Here is a 16,971-nt window from a genome sequence, read left to right as displayed (position 1 = left end):
ATCTTGGTGTGTTGGGGATAAACTGGGTGAGCCGAGGACGGAAGTGTGACGAAAGGACTGAAGTCCAGGATCATTCGAGGGGATAATGGTGCACTGAAATCGCCTGTGCAGGAGTGAGATTATGTCCGAAAAATTACATGCACGTGTTAGTGTTAAACAGAAGCTGTCTTTTCGTTAAGAAAGGGTTAAAATTGCAAGTTGGTTACTGGACCTTTCCGAGGTTTACGGATTTTTATTGCTGATAATCACTCTTAAAATCAAAGCAAAGATGATATACAGACATAAAATGGTTTTGAAATCTCTGATATTCTAGTTCACACTAAATTAAACGATAAAGATTTGTTAAGCATTTTGTTTGCTGGCAAGAAATAATTTTTGATCACTCTACGGTCGAGAGAAGTCGCCAGAATAATCCGCATGATCAACCTGCTTCAATCGTTAGGATTTTAACAATAGATTTCTTTTCCCAAAGGATTTGTTGCCCTAAAATAGACGGCTGATTGGCAGGTGAAGCACTCCCAAAGTTATCTGTAAATTGGGAGGAAATTCCCGTTTATTTTGTTCTTGAGGGCGCTCACGTTGCCCATAATGCAATCTCCTCATTACCAAGATTCGCTTCCTGTCAAGTAGACTCGCGTATACTTTGTTACCAAAACGATCCCGAACGACGGATTCGTTTGTGTGCAAAGTAGAATCCTCTCTGTAATTAGCAGGTGTTTATGTTTGTTTGCCATGATAGAGAAAACAAACTGAGCCGACCAATGAGTGCACAGGCCTGTAGCCTACAAAGGCTGCACATTGTTCTAAGGAGAAGGCGACGTGCTCCAACCCGAAAATGCGCCCGAAACCCATTGAATTATCACGACGATCTCTGCTGGTTCAGACGGGGCGGGTCATCTTATGAATGCCATCCCATGAACATGTGATTTGAGTCCACATCCTTCCTGGAAGACTCATAGCGTTGTTCCTTTCAGTGATCGCTCCAACAATTCGTCCAGACCGGTTTCCTATTTTGCACATCCTTCATATTTCTTTTGAGCATCAACAAACTGTCTGTACAGAGTTTCACATGCATGACTTACCAAATTGGATAATTTAAAACTGTTAAAAAAATAATAAGTTACATCATACACATTGAGCAAATAAATAGTTTTCAGATAAGAACAATTAAGCGTTCGTTTGCCAGGGTCATTACAACATCAAACTGGCGGTGCAAAAACCTTTGGACTTGATCCCAAATAAAATAGTTCAAACAGAAGGTAAGCATCGATTAGCAGAAAAGAACGAACAAGGTAAAGGTTGGTCTGTAATGCACGTTGTGTATGTGAGTTGCAAGGTGCACATCTGCTGTAAATTAGTTGTGTGAAACGTTTACCATGGGTTGGAAAACGTTCGTAGCTATTGGAATAGCTGCTTATCTGATCTATCACAGCATCGATCAGTTTGATCCAGGTAAGTTACATTAAGTGAGCATAATTCACCCCAAAAAGAATCGTAGTACAAACTGCAATCTATTAGGGTACAATGATCGCCAAGGGATACCTGCCTAGAACCTAAAGCAATCCATTATGCATTAACGTTATTGTGCACCTATTGGAGCTATGATATCGCAGTAATACAGTAAAATGCACAAAGTGAATGGTTGGAATAGCCTGAATTGGATGAGTCGTTGAATGGAACGACGAAATATGGAGCTCATCAACAATGTGTCCTTTACATGTGTAAACAGTAAAAAATGCCCCTTCAGTTCTATTGTACCAAAAAGTCATGCATGATCGTCAGCATTTACGAAGTTACTGCAATGTTAATATTTCCAACTCTATCTTACTGCAGACCTCTTGTAATCCCTACTAGTACGTTGGACTACTGAAATCGTTGATCTGGTGTCATGCTAATTATAGGTCAATTTGATAGCATTCATGCACTGTTTGAAGGAAGATAAAGAAGCTTATCCTACAAGCTGTGACTCCGAATATAGAGCGGACGAACCACTTTAAGAGATAACAGAACCAGACACGGGTTTTCTCAAACAAAACTCCGACGATTGGTGCGATAGACTTCGTGGTTTGGGTGCACAACACCAAAACAACCTAGTGACTGACTGTTGCGTTTTTTAATTCCGGCTGATAGCGTGGGGGGCAACCAGGGAAGGGCGACCAATGCATCTACATGGTGCGATAATTTTTGACCTATAGTTGCTACTTTGCGTACCCAACTGTCACGTGGTATTAAAGGTTGTTTGTGCCTTCTTGGATTCAGAAGTTTCACATGCTGCTTTTACAAAATTAATATTTCCTTTGAAACCAGGATCCACACAAAAATTCCAAAGGAAATGTGCCGGTGGACATAAAATACTGTATTTTACACGGCAAGACAGGCTTTCAACCATGCTATTTGTGTTCACTGTCCCACATCTTCGAGGTTAGCACTAATTTGAGTCAGTTAATTTAACCACTTGGCGCCGAATTACGTGTAAACACGCTTATCGTGAGAAAATCCGACGTTAACTGGCCACACTTTGAACTTATGTCATAATTACTGCCCGTTATCTATACAAAGACTATCATCAAAGACAAAGAGTCATACAACAGATCTACAGTATGTCTTAATGTCTTCATTGTCGCATTTCGTATTTGCAGCTAGCGTCAAAGACAAAAGGGTTGTGATCACAGGGGCTAGTACCGGCATCGGAGAAGAGATTGCATATCACTACGCTCGGTTCGGTGCTCGGATCCTCATCACTGCCAGAAGAGAGTCAGTTCTCAAAGAAGTTAGACCTATAATGTTTCAGAGTATCTGTATAAAAAATACATGTAACTTTGCCAATTAAAATACCGATGGCCCTACAACACATCTGTCCGACTACGCCTAAACCTAAAATAACCAACTTTTTCTTTATGGTTTTAAGGGTTGGTCGATAAAAGGTCTGGGCGGGTGTATTTCCTTACAACGCAGATGTAGGGAGCTAGCCAACGCTGAACAATGGACCAAATTAATCTTGCTGCTCAAAGCGAGTAGCGAAAACTATTTGTTCTCTTGTATGATGGACAATAGTGGAGGGAAGGACGTGGTTGAAGTCGGTGAAACGATACAAAAGATGGAGACGCAACCTCACCCATTCGAATCAAAGAATCATCTTTTTCTGGCAGTGTAGCTGCAGTCTTTCATTAAATCATTAACATTATTATCTGGCACAGTCAGTTCAACGAACAAAAAACATAATTCCCTCCCCTTAATTGAGTGGTCATTTTTCAATGAAGTCGGGAGATACCCATCGGTCTCAGCATTAATGATAAACTATCTCTTTGAATGCATTTGTTTCCTTCAACGTATTTTGTGACACTTTATCACTGCTACCCATTCCCGGCAACCATGAACACTTGTTTACACCTCAGGTTGTGGCAAAATGCAAAGAGCTTGGAGCCAAGGAGGTGTTCTATATCCCGTTGGATATGGCCAAGGAAGAGGCTCCTAAGATTCTGATCGATGAGGCAGAGAAGAAGTTTCGAGGACTAGATCATCTTATCTTGAATCACATCATTAGTAGTTACCCGAAATTCTGGGACGGAGAATTCGACTCTGTAATGAAGAAGGTGCGTTTTGCCATTTTGAGTGAGCAAAATTTCTCGTGACAGTTTTCCCCAAACTGTTCGCGATTTCCTGAACGATTCTGAACATATCAGGAGTACCCATACACACACACACACACACACAAAAGTGTGTATTTGCCTGCAACTGGGGACCCCCTATTGTTCTTTTTTAGAAGACCACCCATACACAGTTGTCAATCGGGGACCCTCTGTTAATCGGGGACCTTATTGTCCTCTATTGTTCAGGGTCCCCAATTGAATGCAGAAACAAACTCATACACCCAAGGAGACTAAAAAAAACACCAATTCAGAGCCATGCCTATGCGGGCACACGTGTTTATTTTGAAGAGGACAGAAAGTGAACTTAAAAGTGACTACCTCATCCGTGTTTAATACACGAAATGGACGAAAGAAGACGTTCGTGGTGAAAAAAGTACTCGCTTTATATTCTTGCAGACGATGGAAGTCAATTTCTTCGCCTACATCAGACTAGCGACACACGCCACACCCATGTTAAGGGAAAGCAAAGGTCATATCGGTGTGGTTTCGTCTGGAGCAGGTAAACGAGTAGCGAGGGAATTTTATAGAGGTGGGAAAGATTTGGTCAGGTTGACTGTGTTTGAGGCTGGCAGTGCGGGGAGACACGTTACTCAATGCATGATATAAAGAACAAGAAAATCTTTTAACTCAGGACTGGGGTGTGCGTTCATGAGAGACAAGAGACATTTGTTCCGACAAAAAGCGGTCCAGACCATTCATTGACTCGTGAAAGAATTGCACAACGCAATGTCCCTTTTATTTACTTCAAATGATTGAAATTATTGCATCCCTGTCCAGGAAAGATAGGTCTGCCTTTCGTAGCAATCTACAGCGCCTCGAAGTTTGCTCTCCATGGTTTCTTCGACGCTCTTCGGCAAGAATACAAAATGCAGAATTTTGGAATATCAATCTCGACTTTTGTTCTCGGTATGAAATTAAACCAGAATATCATTAAACTTAAGCAACAGCTGTACTTTTCATGAAGTATATGAATGGGCAAAACGAGGGCTTTCAGAAAAATGCCATGAGCATTACACAGCGTTACAATTCATATGTAAAATCAAAATTCACCAGGGTGACGATGATTGTCATTTCAGGCGGCATCAACACCACCAATGTTGCCAAGGATACCACCAAAATTTTCCTGGAGCAGACTTTCTACACTACCCCATCTGACACAGCTCTACGTATCATCAAAGGAACAACAAAACGTGAACGGGAGGTCTATTACCCATACTTCCCAATCACAAAGATGAGAGACTTTGCTCCTGAACTGATGGAAAGAATTGTGCAGTCACAGACCCTGAATCACGACACTATCAAGAAACTCCTGACAGCTTAGGAAGAATGCTAAAAATGGTCAAAGACTAATCCTCAATTTCAGCCACTATAGAATATATAACCCATCGTCTTTGAAATAATTCAAATTTGTTGAATATTACTATGTTTCATGTGGACATGCAGTTTAGGGTACCAACGCACTCCTTACATACGTACACAATAACTGCTAATAGAGGCCTATTTTCAAAAACTCGAGGCAACAAAATCTTTACCGATGATTTCGCAGTGCAAGTGGTTTTTGATGCGGCTACAAAGCAACCCCCAGGAAATTCGCTTCAGTCTTTCGTCTAATTCATTGAAGAATTCAATCAACTGCCGGTGTAAATTTGCAAAGGTTGTTGGAATTTAGTCAGACGTTGGTGTGCTGATTATGGCAAATTTTAAATCATTCATTTTAAATGTCTTTTAATCAAAATCCTGTGTCAATTAAACAGCTAATTAAAAGCAATATCAATGCTAGGAGAATAAAACAGAAACTCTTCATGTGACAGACTTGGGAACAACAAAAATTTTACACTAAAATTGTGTAGTTTTATTGCAATAAATAGGGGTATACTGCTTAGAATATTGTACATTTTCAAAAGATGTTTTGCATATTTGAAGTTGGAACAGTACCAGTAAGAGTTTTCATTTCAAAAACTCAGGGTAGGTTTCCATGGGGATTAAAAATCAAGAAAATCTTCAAGTAAACAGAATTTACATTGGTAAAGAAGTCAATGACCCATTTGAGTCAATTCATATTGATCTTTCCACCACAGCCCGGCCCCCTAGGGAGTGGTAAAATAACCAAATGAATATATCACGTGGGACATTATTTGTCAACTAGGGAGTGCGTAAGTGCGAGAATCCATTTTAATTAGCTGAAGTAGACACACCCTTAGAATATTCGGGTGTTGCCCCATCACAACAGTTAATCCTTCATCAACCCGGACGAAGCAATCAGATGTTTGCCACCACAGAACAATCCTTATGCAAAATGATTGACCATCTTCCCTTCTTGACCACTCTTAGAAGTGATGTTTTTACCCCACGGGGATTCGGTTTCCCACCCCGCCCGTCCACAAATTCAATGTCCGTTTGCTAATAACTAAGCTATGATCCACATCCTTCAGTCAGAAAACAATTGGTAAAAGGCAGGGCCTATATACCGTCAACACACAGCTGGCCACAAATTTTGGTGGTAACTTTAAACACCGTTTCTTCTTCAAAAGAGCGAGGATATCTCTTTTCCAATTGCATTTTCATGTCCTTTTTGAAAGAACTGAAGCATGGACAGATTTCATGTTTTCTTCGTTTCATTGCTACCTCTGATGTGTCCAATCAGTTGGGGTGACCAAGCACTCGACCCAAGAGGGCGTAATGTCTGTAATCTCCAAAAACGGTAAGTGCAAACGTTTAACTACATTCGAATTTACTCACATGTTAGATTTTAATTCTTTATTAGGGAAAAAGGGTTCTCTATTAGTGCAATCGAAACGATAATGCATATCCAAGAAAAATTTGCATTCAGAGAAGGACTCAAAAATGGGTGGATTCGAACCTACGTCTCACGACATGGAAGAGAGGTACCACTGCACTTATCATAGGTCACATCAGATTAAAGTCTGTCGATCTATCGAACGAGGTTTCTGAGTTATCGGTAGGTGAACTACAAGATGCGCGGCTGTTATAGAGTACGTGAATGTAGGTCGGTTTAAACTGCTAAAAATCTCTCTTTGAGGACATTAAGGGACACACTAAAGAACAAACTTGGCCGTAGGTTTCAAAGAAGGAACGGGCACGTGTTTTTACCAAGTTGGTTGGGGGAAAGTTTTTGCTCTAATGACAATTAGAATGTTCCATGCTTGAGGCACATAAATGCCAAAATGAGAGTATAATGTAGCACATGCTATGATGTTCCATATCCTTTAGTTTAACTCCCAGGTCCGACAGGATGCCATTTCTTATTCAGGAATCCGATATCGCCACCAAATATGAAACGGAATAATGATCCCAAGGGAATAAAGATTTGGTTGCACAAGACATGGCAGTTCTCAACCAAAATTCGAAAAGGAAAATTATGACTAAGAATTTCCCTTGCAAATGCGCAGATTTTATAAATGACAAATGCCGGTCTTTTTTTCCGGCGATAACATTTTTATATAAAATTCTGCTTCTTTTACATCATATAAATAGAATGGTACCAATTCTGATAACATGTCTGATACACGCGTGCTTGAGTACTAATTTACTTTTTAAAACACGTCTTAATTTATCGACCTTGCACGAAAACAAAACTTTACAAATAGCCGGATGCATCAAGGAGGTGATATTTGACAAAACTAAAATAATTTTTCAAACGATTAAACATAATTTATTCACCTTGTTTTCCTAAAAGCAATAAATCATTTTTGGTGCAAGAAAATGTCAGTACTATGGCATACTCTTACACGTGACAACTACTGTTGGCACAATTACTGTCCTTATTTCTAGGTAAGGATGAATAAATCATCACTTAGCATTTATGACGCTCCAGAAAGGAAACAGTGATTTGGCGGTTTTCTTAGCCAGGAAAGCCTGCGGGTAGTAAAACTTGATTGTTATTCCATCCCTGGATTTTATCAGGACATCCTTACAGTCACACAGCAGACCATTCTCCCTTTGCATACTATTCACATTTGTAGCCAACGTTTGCAGAAATATCACATTTGGTTGGTTTCAGACTTTGCATCAACATGGACATCAAGCATTGTGTATCTCGTTCTGTTCAAGTGTCTGACCTTGTCATTTCAACGGCTGGCTTATTTCTGATTCAGCAAAATAACCAGAAACAAATGTGGAGTGACTAGGAAAGACTCGAAACTCTGCAGGTGTATTCTACAGTGACTAATAGAAAGGAAATAGCATGATTGGGCAAAGTGCAAAGCGTCACACCTTTATCCATCCTGCCAGATTACAGCACCACAATTGACGACCTGAAAACAATTCCATTGCCAAAACTGTCACAGCAACCCATGGGTGTGAGAGCGATTTGAATAGATCTACAGAGCCTTAATTTGTAACGAAGATACATCTGTTCCCTGTTGGTTCCCATCTCAGTGCCAAACACCACTCTCACTTTCTCTCCACAGCTAAATCACAAGTATTTGATATAAAAGGGCTTCACAAGTGGTGTCACAAAGTTTCAAAACAATTTTCTTATACTTATCTGAAAATTCATCATGATTTCAGATTTTTTTAGCTAATATTATAAGTTTGTAAGACACCTATGGGAAGACGAACCTGCGTCTGCCGAGATTCTACATAAAAACTGTATACGATAATGAAACACTGAACTTCTGAGAGAAATTCCAGAGAAAAATCCACAACCACTTGCTTGTCTCATAACTTGTCTCACTCACGCTTTTTTTAGGCCATACCCGTATGACGCTCTAAGGCCGAATAATTGGCAGCTAAAGGCACACGACCTGACGGAGCACCGATGTTGTGACGGATGGAGACAAATTGGAGACTCTTGTCCTAAAGGTAACTCTACATGATGAGATCTCATTGCCAACCCTCCTTAATGCAACACTGTCAGCCTTTGCTAGTGAAAAAAATACACCTTATTCCCGTGGTCTACCTTTTCAGCTGAAACAGGATCCAACACAATTCATCGCATTTAAACACAAAGGCAAATTGCAATTATCGTAATGCAAAATTGCCTCTGTCCCTGACTTAATTAACACTGGAGTCGAACTTCGACAAATGCTAAAGAGACACAGTGGAGTACATGATCAAAATATTGACAGGGTCAATGACCTACTTATGATCTCTCCGTCATGGAGAAGGTAACAATGTTTCAACACCCAGGCTGATAATTACTGAAATGATGACTTCCTTTCCAATATCCCAATAGACCTGCCCCTTTGTAGTAAACAATCACATTCAATGAATGCCATGCCTAGTGTCTTTTCTTTTTTATTATTTTTAACACCTTGTCTTGACAGCATTTAACTTCATATTTCTAATCGAACAAAATTTCCACGATTCGAATTTCTCCTAGCTGTGTGCGACATTCCTTGCGTTCACGGTCAGTGTGCCGACCCAAATTACTGCTTATGTGATGACCACTGGGCGGTGAGTGCTTCCTTTTCTTCCTTACATTTCAAATCACCTTTCTCTTTAAAACAAATTTAAATAATTTAAATGGAGATGTCCAGAATCAACCAGTCACACAATTTCTTGCTCGATTGTTATCCAGAAAAACAGACCATGGGGTATTGTTCCACGCACTTCACTCAATTTGTTTCAAACAAATGCTGTTGCTATGAAAAGTTGTTCTTGTTTCTAGCTCCCTGAAGGGCAAAGAAACACGAGAATTAATCCCCAACTTAAATCTCAACTAACGGAGTAGAAGTTAGGGGTCCTCTTTTTAGAACACGCCTTACAGATAATCATGCGCGATCAAAGATGACTTAATGAAGAAAGAAGGCACCAAGGTCATGCCATTCCGATTACGAAGCTTTCGAATGACTGATTGGTACGATTAACTGACTTAAAGCATCACAGGGCTGGACCTTGAGAAAAAAGTATAATCAATTTAAAGACGCGATCTGGATTTGTTTTCTATTTTTATAGACAAAGATCTATATGTGATTCAATCACACAGGACAATTCACGCTACAGTAATCATTCATCAGCATTGCTCGAGGCTGAAGCTAACGATGGCCATCATCAAAGAATTAATTGTGATGCCTGGTACACACGTTTGCGATTTTGTCAAACATCAAGTTTCCAAATCCATGCATTAGGAACTTTGGTAAAGTTCAACGCAGCTGTCAATGATAACAAAGACGAAAGTAATTGGCGCGTCCGGTGTGAAATTAAATTGTACATTTGACACACTTCTTTATCATCGGTAAGAGATCGCTCATGTGGTGATGTTTGGTGTGGATATGTCAAGATTACAGGTGAAACAATAATCCCTGGTGACACGCTATGGGATGGGAGAGAGACCATCTTTGACATGAATCATGACTATGCAAGAAAGTAATACACCTCATACTCATCATGAAAACCGTGACTGCTGTCAACAAACCGAGCCTACGGTTAATTCAGAGGAAATTAAAAAAGGAGTTAGAAAGATAATATAGGATGAATTATGGAATGAATTGACGTTAGTGGTTGAATTTCGAACTAAATAATTTTTAATTAAGCTGGAATTGTCACCGATTTGATAGCTTAACATTAGTTCTCTACTAGAAATCTATCAGCTGCGAATACTGGGGAATCACTTACATTGCAGACGACAGACGGGGACCTCATTCGATGATGTGGAAGGAAAAAAGGGCAAAACGTCAGTAGATTGTGATGTGATGACCTATTTCGAAATATCTCAAGCCTGCAATGAATCAGCCCTATTTTCCGATTTGATGTTGCTCTAGTGCCTTTTTTGTGAATTTTTGGCAAAACTGTATGAAAACAACTAAAAGTATTTAGAATGCTGTATCACCGTAATCATCATCATGGCCCAAAACTAACGAACAGTGGGACAGTACGTCGCTAGACTGGAGGAGTGGAGCGCCAGTAGACTGAGGACGAGCACGCTCAGAACGAGGAGTGGAGCGACAGTAGACCTAGGTGAAGCACGCTCAGAACGAGGAGTGGAGCGACAGTAGACCTAGGTGAAACACGCTCAGAACGAGGAGTGGAGCGACAGTAGACCTAGGTGAAACACGCTCAGAACGAGGAGTGGAGCAACAGTAGACCTAGGTGAAGCACGCTCAGAACGAGGAGTGGAGCGACAGTAGACCTAGGTGAAGCACGCTCAGAACGAGGAGTGGAGCGACAGTAGACCTAGGTGAAGCACGCTCAGAACGAGGAATGGAGTGACAGTAGACCAGGTGAAGCACGCTCTGAACGAGGAGTGGAGTGACAGTAGACCTAGGTGAAACACGCTCAGAACGAGGAGTGGAGTGACAGTAGACCAGGTGAAGCACGCTCAGAACGAGGAGTGGAGTGACAGTAGACCTAGGTGAAACACGCTCAGAACGAGGAGTGGAGTGACAGTAGACCTAGGTGAAGTACGCTCAGAACGAGGAGTGGAGCGACAGTAGACCTAGGTGAAGCACGCTCAGAACGAGGAGTGGAGCGACAGTAGACCTAGGTGAAGCACGCTCAGAACGAGGAGTGGAGCGACAGTAGACTTAGGTGAAGCACGCTCAGAACGAGGAGTGGAGCGACAGTAGACTTAGGTGAAGCACGCTCAGAACGAGGAGTGGAGCGACAGTAGACCAGGTGAAGCACGCTCTGAACGAGGAGTGGAGCGACAGTAGACTTAGGTGAAGCACGCTCAGAACGAGGAGTGGAGTGACAGTAGACCAGGTGAAGCACGCTCAGAACGAGGAGTGGAGTGACAGTAGACTTAGGTGAAGCACGCTCAGAACGAGGAGTGGAGCGACAGTAGACCTAGGTGAAACACGCTCAGAACGAGGAGTGGAGCGACAGTAGACCTAGGTGAAGTACGCTCAGAACGAGGAGTGGAGTGACAGTAGACCTAGGTGAAACACGCTCAGAACGAGGAGTGGAGCGACAGTAGACCTAGGTGAAGTACGCTCAGAACGAGGAGTGGAGCGACAGTAGACCTAGGTGAAGTACGCTCAGAACGAGGAGTGGAGTGACAGTAGACCTAGGTGAAACACGCTCAGAACGAGGAGTGGAGTGACAGTAGACCTAGGTGAAGCACGCTCAGAACGAGGAGTGGAGCGACAGTAGACTACGGTGAAACACGCTCAAAACGAGGAGTGGAGTGACAGTAGACCTAGGTGAAGCACGCTCAGAACGAGGAGTGGAGTGACAGTAGACCTAGGTGAAGCACGCTCAGAACGAAGAGTGGAGTGACAGTAGACCTAGGTGAAGCATTCTCAGAACGAGGAGTGGAGTGACAGTAGACCTAGGTGAAGCACGCTCAGAACGAAGAGTGGAGCGACAGTAGACCTAGGTGAAGCACGCTCAGAACGAGGAGTGGAGCGACAGTAGACCTAGGTGAAGCACGCTCAGAACGAGGAGTGGAGCGACAGTAGACCTAGGTGAAGCACGCTCAGAACGAGGAGTGGAGTGACAGTAGACCTAGGTGAAACACGCTCAGAACGAGGAGTGGAGTGACAGTAGACCTAGGTGAAACACGCTCAGAACGAGGAGTGGAGTGACAGTAGACCTAGGTGAAACACGCTCAGAACGAGGAGTGGAGTGACAGTAGACCTAGGTGAAGCACGCTCAGAACGAAGAGTGGAGTGACAGTAGACCTAGGTGAAGCACGCTCAGAACGAAGAGTGGAGTGACAGTAGACCTAGGTGAAGCACGCTCAGAACGAGGAGTGGAGTGACAGTAGACCTAGGTGAAGCACGCTCGGAACGAGGAGTGGAGTGACAGAAGACCTAGGTGAAACACGCTCAGAACGAGGAGTGGAGTGACAGTAGACCTAGGTGAAACACGCTCAGAACGAGGAGTGGAGCGACAGAAGACCTAGGTGAAGCACGCTCAGAACGAGGAGTGGAGCGAAAGGCTTTTTCGCATTCAAGGTCTCCTTTCCCGTCACTTTCGTCCCTCAAATCAAAAATATTAGATCTTCGAAACATCTATGCCGACCAAGCTTTTCCTGGGCGTTTCTCTTTTACTTGCCGTTTTGGGAGTTTTTCCAGGCATATTTGGGCAGGATGTAAGGGAAAAACCTCTCTTGACAAGGATGGCAATAGTACCAGAATCGCTCGTGAGTTCACGAACGGTTACAAGAAAGAGCGCAAAGTATGCGAGGGTAGCAACGGATGTATGACATTTTTTGTTTTACTGTATATAAATCAAAACATAACATTCAGATACAAAAACAAACTACATGTTCACCGTTAGGTAGCCAGTCTGTAAAGCTAAGTAATGGCACCTAACATAAGCTAAAAGAGGGTGGCAAATATACATGTACATTACAATACATGAATGCTTAAATTTTCAATCGCTCGGATCGATTTCACACAAGACTGAGTTGAAACAGTTTTAGTCTCAGAGAGACATATGTTAACGTTGGTCTGCATTCAAAAGGTTCGAACTGATCGAACCAAGGTCAAGGTCGCAGCTAATTCACGAGTCATGTGTCCTACCACGTGACATAATGATTCCAAGGTACCTGTAATGGTATTGGCAAGTCAAAACAAAGGCTTCTCAAATTACTTGGAAGTATGAAGACATCTATCAACACATTGCCAGTTTAGAATGACACAGCAGCGTGTGTACCTCAGGGCAATTCATCAACGCTATTACAGGACCAGGAACTAACGATTACAAGAGGGTTTGGGGACTGAAAATTTCTCCCCTCGACTTGCCCTGCCGATATCTCCCTTCTTTTTAAGCTTGTTAGAGGCAATCTCCCTAGACAGACCTAGCCACCGGAGGGCGCGGTGTTGGCTGCTCACCTCGGGGCTTGCAGCGGCAGTTGGAGCGAATTTCCCGTCGTGGTCGAGTTGTTTCATACTAAGGTCTCCACGTGGTGCGTCACGGGTGGACAAACATATGGCAGAAACTATAGAAACGTCAATCAGATAACTTCCAGTCAGTAGTTGAAGCTGTCTTGGTCAAACTCGAAGCCTGAAGGGTCGGAACTAGCCGTTTATGAAAAAGGATTTCACTTTTCAGTTAGCCAAGTTACACTTTTGTATAACCAGATTCAAAAACTTTAAATCTATTTAAAGTTGGTCTGTATTATGTTCTCAGAGTATGATCTTGTATCATCTTATTGTCTTGAGATGATACAATATACTGCCAGAAATTTTACATTCAGTACACAGTTTTATCAAAATCCAGTGTACATAATCAATAAACCTTGTTTTCAATTCCTTCTTCTAATGCAGGGACCGACATGTAACAAGCCATGTCCGGTTTTATTCGAAGGTGGCCAATGTGTTTACGAGTGTGACTGTCCGTCGAGGAGATGTCATTATCCCGAAGGATCTTGTGCCTGCCCGCTCGGCTTCTCGGGATTCAAGTAAAATATTAGCAGAGAACTATAATTCTATCCAAATCCATAAATACATGCACACATAACCCAAGATCTGACATATCACCTAACGTTTACACAGATCTGTGCTATACATTTTACAGACGCAGTTATGACATCAATGCATTTATCATTTGCAAGTATCTATCAACGAGGTTTCAAAATTGTATGTATACTGATCGACATTGTCAGCAGGTTGCTATTTTCAAATGACATACTGTCTCCACAGTTGCAGTGTGCCATGCCCATCTGGGTATTATGGACCTAACTGTCGCCTTCAATGCCAGTGTGAAGTGAACGTCACGTGCTCACCAGAAACAGGATCTTGTATGAGACCACGTAGGTCCTACTGTCCAAATTATTTTCAGAATAATATAAAAATATTAAATAGCAGATAAAGTTTTTGATTGTAATCATGTTCACTTAATAACCACGGGAAAATCTTACAGGAAAATGTAAAAGGGTGGTTTTAGTCCAACTTAACTTAATGGGGTGCAGTGAAGCAAGCATGATTCATACTGTGAGTGTCATACTGGACGGTATGACCTCAACTCATAAACACAGGGTCGTCATTTGATGAGACACTTAGTGCTGCTCATCACTAACAAAAAATTGACATTCTCAGCTTTCCTTTCTCCTCTAGTACGGAGAAAAGCAAAAGGCCCCTATGAGTTTGTGGTCGATAACTGCAACTTCCAAATAAAGATGACTTTCAGAGTGAATATCACGGTGGATAAAGCCCTTAATAACAGTGTTTTACCTTGTAAGCTTTTGACCCGTTCACCTGTTTCTTCTTGATATTACGCCATGTCTAAGAGGTGGTTTTACGAAGTGACTCTGCAATCTCAAAGCAACACACTATGGGCTAAACGACCGAATGGATTATAACATCCTTGAACATAAACCATTTAATTCCTTGGTCTTTGCTTTCGTTGCAAGTCATTTTGAGGCCACTGTTGGGAAACCTTTGGGAAAAGAGGCGTAGCCTATGTCACTCGTACAGCATTCGCTGCGGTTGATTTTCAGATTTCAAGTACTTCGTGGATAAAAATTGTCATTTGAAATGTAAATACTGACTCAGTCATTGGAAAAGTACAATCGTTCAACCTCTAGGGACAATTTACTCCCAAACACAAGTATTCCTTACATGCAGAGGAATTGTTTAAGATTGATTTTTGAAGAGTTTTTGGGTGTTGTATGTCCTTCTAAACGACCTAACAAGTGTTACTTTATCTTAATGTTTCATCAACAGCACTATTACATTCTAACTTCTTATCTCGATCATGACTTCCAGAGAACATATCGACCTTGCCAGATGATCTACAAGTGAAGGTGCACATCTTTCGCATGGCTACCCTTACAGGTTGTGGTATCGCTGCTGTGGTCGCATTGGTTAGTGCGTCAGCATATGCTATTCAAAAGAGACGGACACGACGAGTCTTCAATGTCAGGTAAGAACCACAGTCGCTTGAAACGTGAAACTCCATAAAACTTCTCTTAGATTACAGCAGAAAATTACCTCGCGAGGTGGTTCATGTATTCACATTATGATTCTGTACTTTCTAATGTTGACATCTTTCAGTAACGTGATTACTTTCCTCATTTTTCAGGAAGAGAACAATGAGTATGACGCCTATAGCTAACAGGACAGCCACCGACTGTGAAGGTAGAGGTATATATAGATTAGGAAAGAAAAAAGGGGGAAATCAGACATATTCGACTTTCAAAAGCCTGTTCCAGCAGTAATTCGGTCTTTCTAAAAGTTCCCAATGAATCAATATTTGCAAATAACACCAGTCCTGGTTTACATTTTTTTCATCCTTTACTAGAGATTCCAATTAAGTCTTTGTCATCGTTTGGGGGTCGAGGCACGAGATACCAAGGTTATTTTGTCAAATTCCCAGGTAGATGTTCGACTGCCTCGTACGTTGGGATGAAGGATTTACATGAACTTGCGGATCGACAAGAGGCTAATCCTGTCGCACCTGTCAGACCTATTTCCTGCTTATCAACGTCTACAACCTTCTCTATGGTTGAATCTTTATCAGAATTGGGGGACACGATTTACGAGGTTCGCGAGTCTAATGTTCTGGACGCGTTGAAGAAGCAGCCACCTAATCCAAGGTACACCAACTACAGTGTGTTTTCTGTCGATGCAACACAACGGCTGGATCAGAGACTAAGCTCAATCAAGGATGGGTTTAGTATTGGTGGACTCAGTGATTCAGACGATGAGTTAGAATATAACTATCCCTACGCAGACTTTTCATTGAGGTTACCAGCGGCTGCTGAGATGACACGAGACAGCAGAGAACTTAGACCATGCTCCAGCAACACCGAGTACGTCGTAGTCCTTAATCAACACAAGAAAGTTGCCTGTTATACCCCAGCAGAGATCGAGCAAGGACTTCAGAGGGAAAGGCCAACTGGAATAAGTTTCAGTACAGAAACAGCTCCAATGACTGCGCCCTCTGTTCCTAAACCCTTGCCAAGTCCTGAAGAAAGCTTATCAACTGACTCCAAAACAGGCCATTACCAAGTTCCTCGTTCTCCACCAATCCAACGCTTTGTAGATCCCAGCAATCAAAAGTTCGCGCGAGGTTACGTAACCTCAGTGAAGAAATCGTCGAGTCTCAAGAGAAGCTCTGATCATCGACGGACGAGGCGCCTTAAGTCAGCCATAGTCAAGTGTCCTCCCCCTCCACCCTATAGCCCACCTAAGGTTGACAGGTTACCTCCACTCTATGTCAACCGCACCAATGCAGGGGGAGCAAGACACAAAGTATCGTTTAAGAAGAAAGCACCGCCGATACCAAAACCAAGAACTCGCCATGCAGGAGGAACGAACCCTGTCAAGTCTCAGGAAGCCGAAAAAACATCCATGGAAACGACAGGGACGGAACGATTTATTTAGCACAATTTACAGAACATGTGTCACGCACAAAAAATGTAAATAGGTAGAAAGAACCACGAGATTTTTAAGGACAAACACGTCTG

The 16,971-nt window shown here is 42.1% G+C and overlaps 2 protein-coding genes across 2 annotated transcripts; both read left to right on the top strand.

Moving 5' to 3' along the window:
* The first annotated feature begins 1,264 nt into the window (after positions 1-1,264).
* LOC110975957 (hydroxysteroid 11-beta-dehydrogenase 1-like protein) lies at positions 1,265-5,682 on the top strand. Its single transcript, XM_022228847.2, has 6 exons — positions 1,265-1,452; positions 2,640-2,770; positions 3,396-3,593; positions 4,047-4,149; positions 4,428-4,556; positions 4,727-5,682. The coding sequence occupies exons 1-6, from the start codon at positions 1,377-1,379 to the stop codon at positions 4,969-4,971; spliced, it is 882 nt and encodes a 293-aa protein (XP_022084539.2). The 5' UTR covers positions 1,265-1,376; the 3' UTR covers positions 4,972-5,682.
* Positions 5,683-5,783: 101 nt separating this feature from the next.
* On the top strand, positions 5,784-16,940 carry LOC147798486 (uncharacterized). The gene is made up of 8 exons (XM_087140473.1): positions 5,784-6,351; positions 8,362-8,474; positions 8,995-9,068; positions 13,829-13,962; positions 14,204-14,313; positions 15,269-15,425; positions 15,585-15,640; positions 15,879-16,940. Exons 1-8 carry the CDS (start codon positions 6,239-6,241, stop codon positions 16,886-16,888), a joined length of 1,767 nt encoding a protein of 588 aa, XP_086996599.1. The 5' UTR covers positions 5,784-6,238; the 3' UTR covers positions 16,889-16,940.
* The last annotated feature ends 31 nt before the right edge of the window (positions 16,941-16,971 follow it).

This window comes from Acanthaster planci, linkage group LG08, assembly GCF_054643075.1.
Source record: "Acanthaster planci isolate LZ-2023a linkage group LG08, COTS_SCS, whole genome shotgun sequence".
NCBI classification, from domain to species: Eukaryota; Metazoa; Echinodermata; class Asteroidea; order Valvatida; family Acanthasteridae; genus Acanthaster; species Acanthaster planci.
Note: the sequence above shows the minus strand (reverse complement) of the source record. Positions and strands in the feature narration are given on the sequence as shown.

What these genes read in the sequence shown, in the direction of transcription:
- LOC110975957 (XM_022228847.2), top strand. Translation starts at nt 1,377, where the DNA reads ATGGGTTGGAAAACGTTCGTAGCTATTGGAATAGCTGCTTATCTGATC. An exon ending in TGTGGTTTCGTCTGGAGCAG is followed by an intron (nt 4,150 to 4,427) that starts GTAAACGAGTAG and finishes ATCCCTGTCCAG; the next exon opens with GAAAGATAGGTCTGCCTTTC. An exon ending in AATCTCGACTTTTGTTCTCG is followed by an intron (nt 4,557 to 4,726) that starts GTATGAAATTAA and finishes TTGTCATTTCAG; the next exon opens with GCGGCATCAACACCACCAAT.
- LOC147798486 (XM_087140473.1), top strand. Translation starts at nt 6,239, where the DNA reads ATGGACAGATTTCATGTTTTCTTCGTTTCATTGCTACCTCTGATGTGT. An exon ending in TGGAGACTCTTGTCCTAAAG is followed by an intron (nt 8,475 to 8,994) that starts GTAACTCTACAT and finishes AATTTCTCCTAG; the next exon opens with CTGTGTGCGACATTCCTTGC. An exon ending in AGGATCTTGTATGAGACCAC is followed by an intron (nt 14,314 to 15,268) that starts GTAGGTCCTACT and finishes CATGACTTCCAG; the next exon opens with AGAACATATCGACCTTGCCA.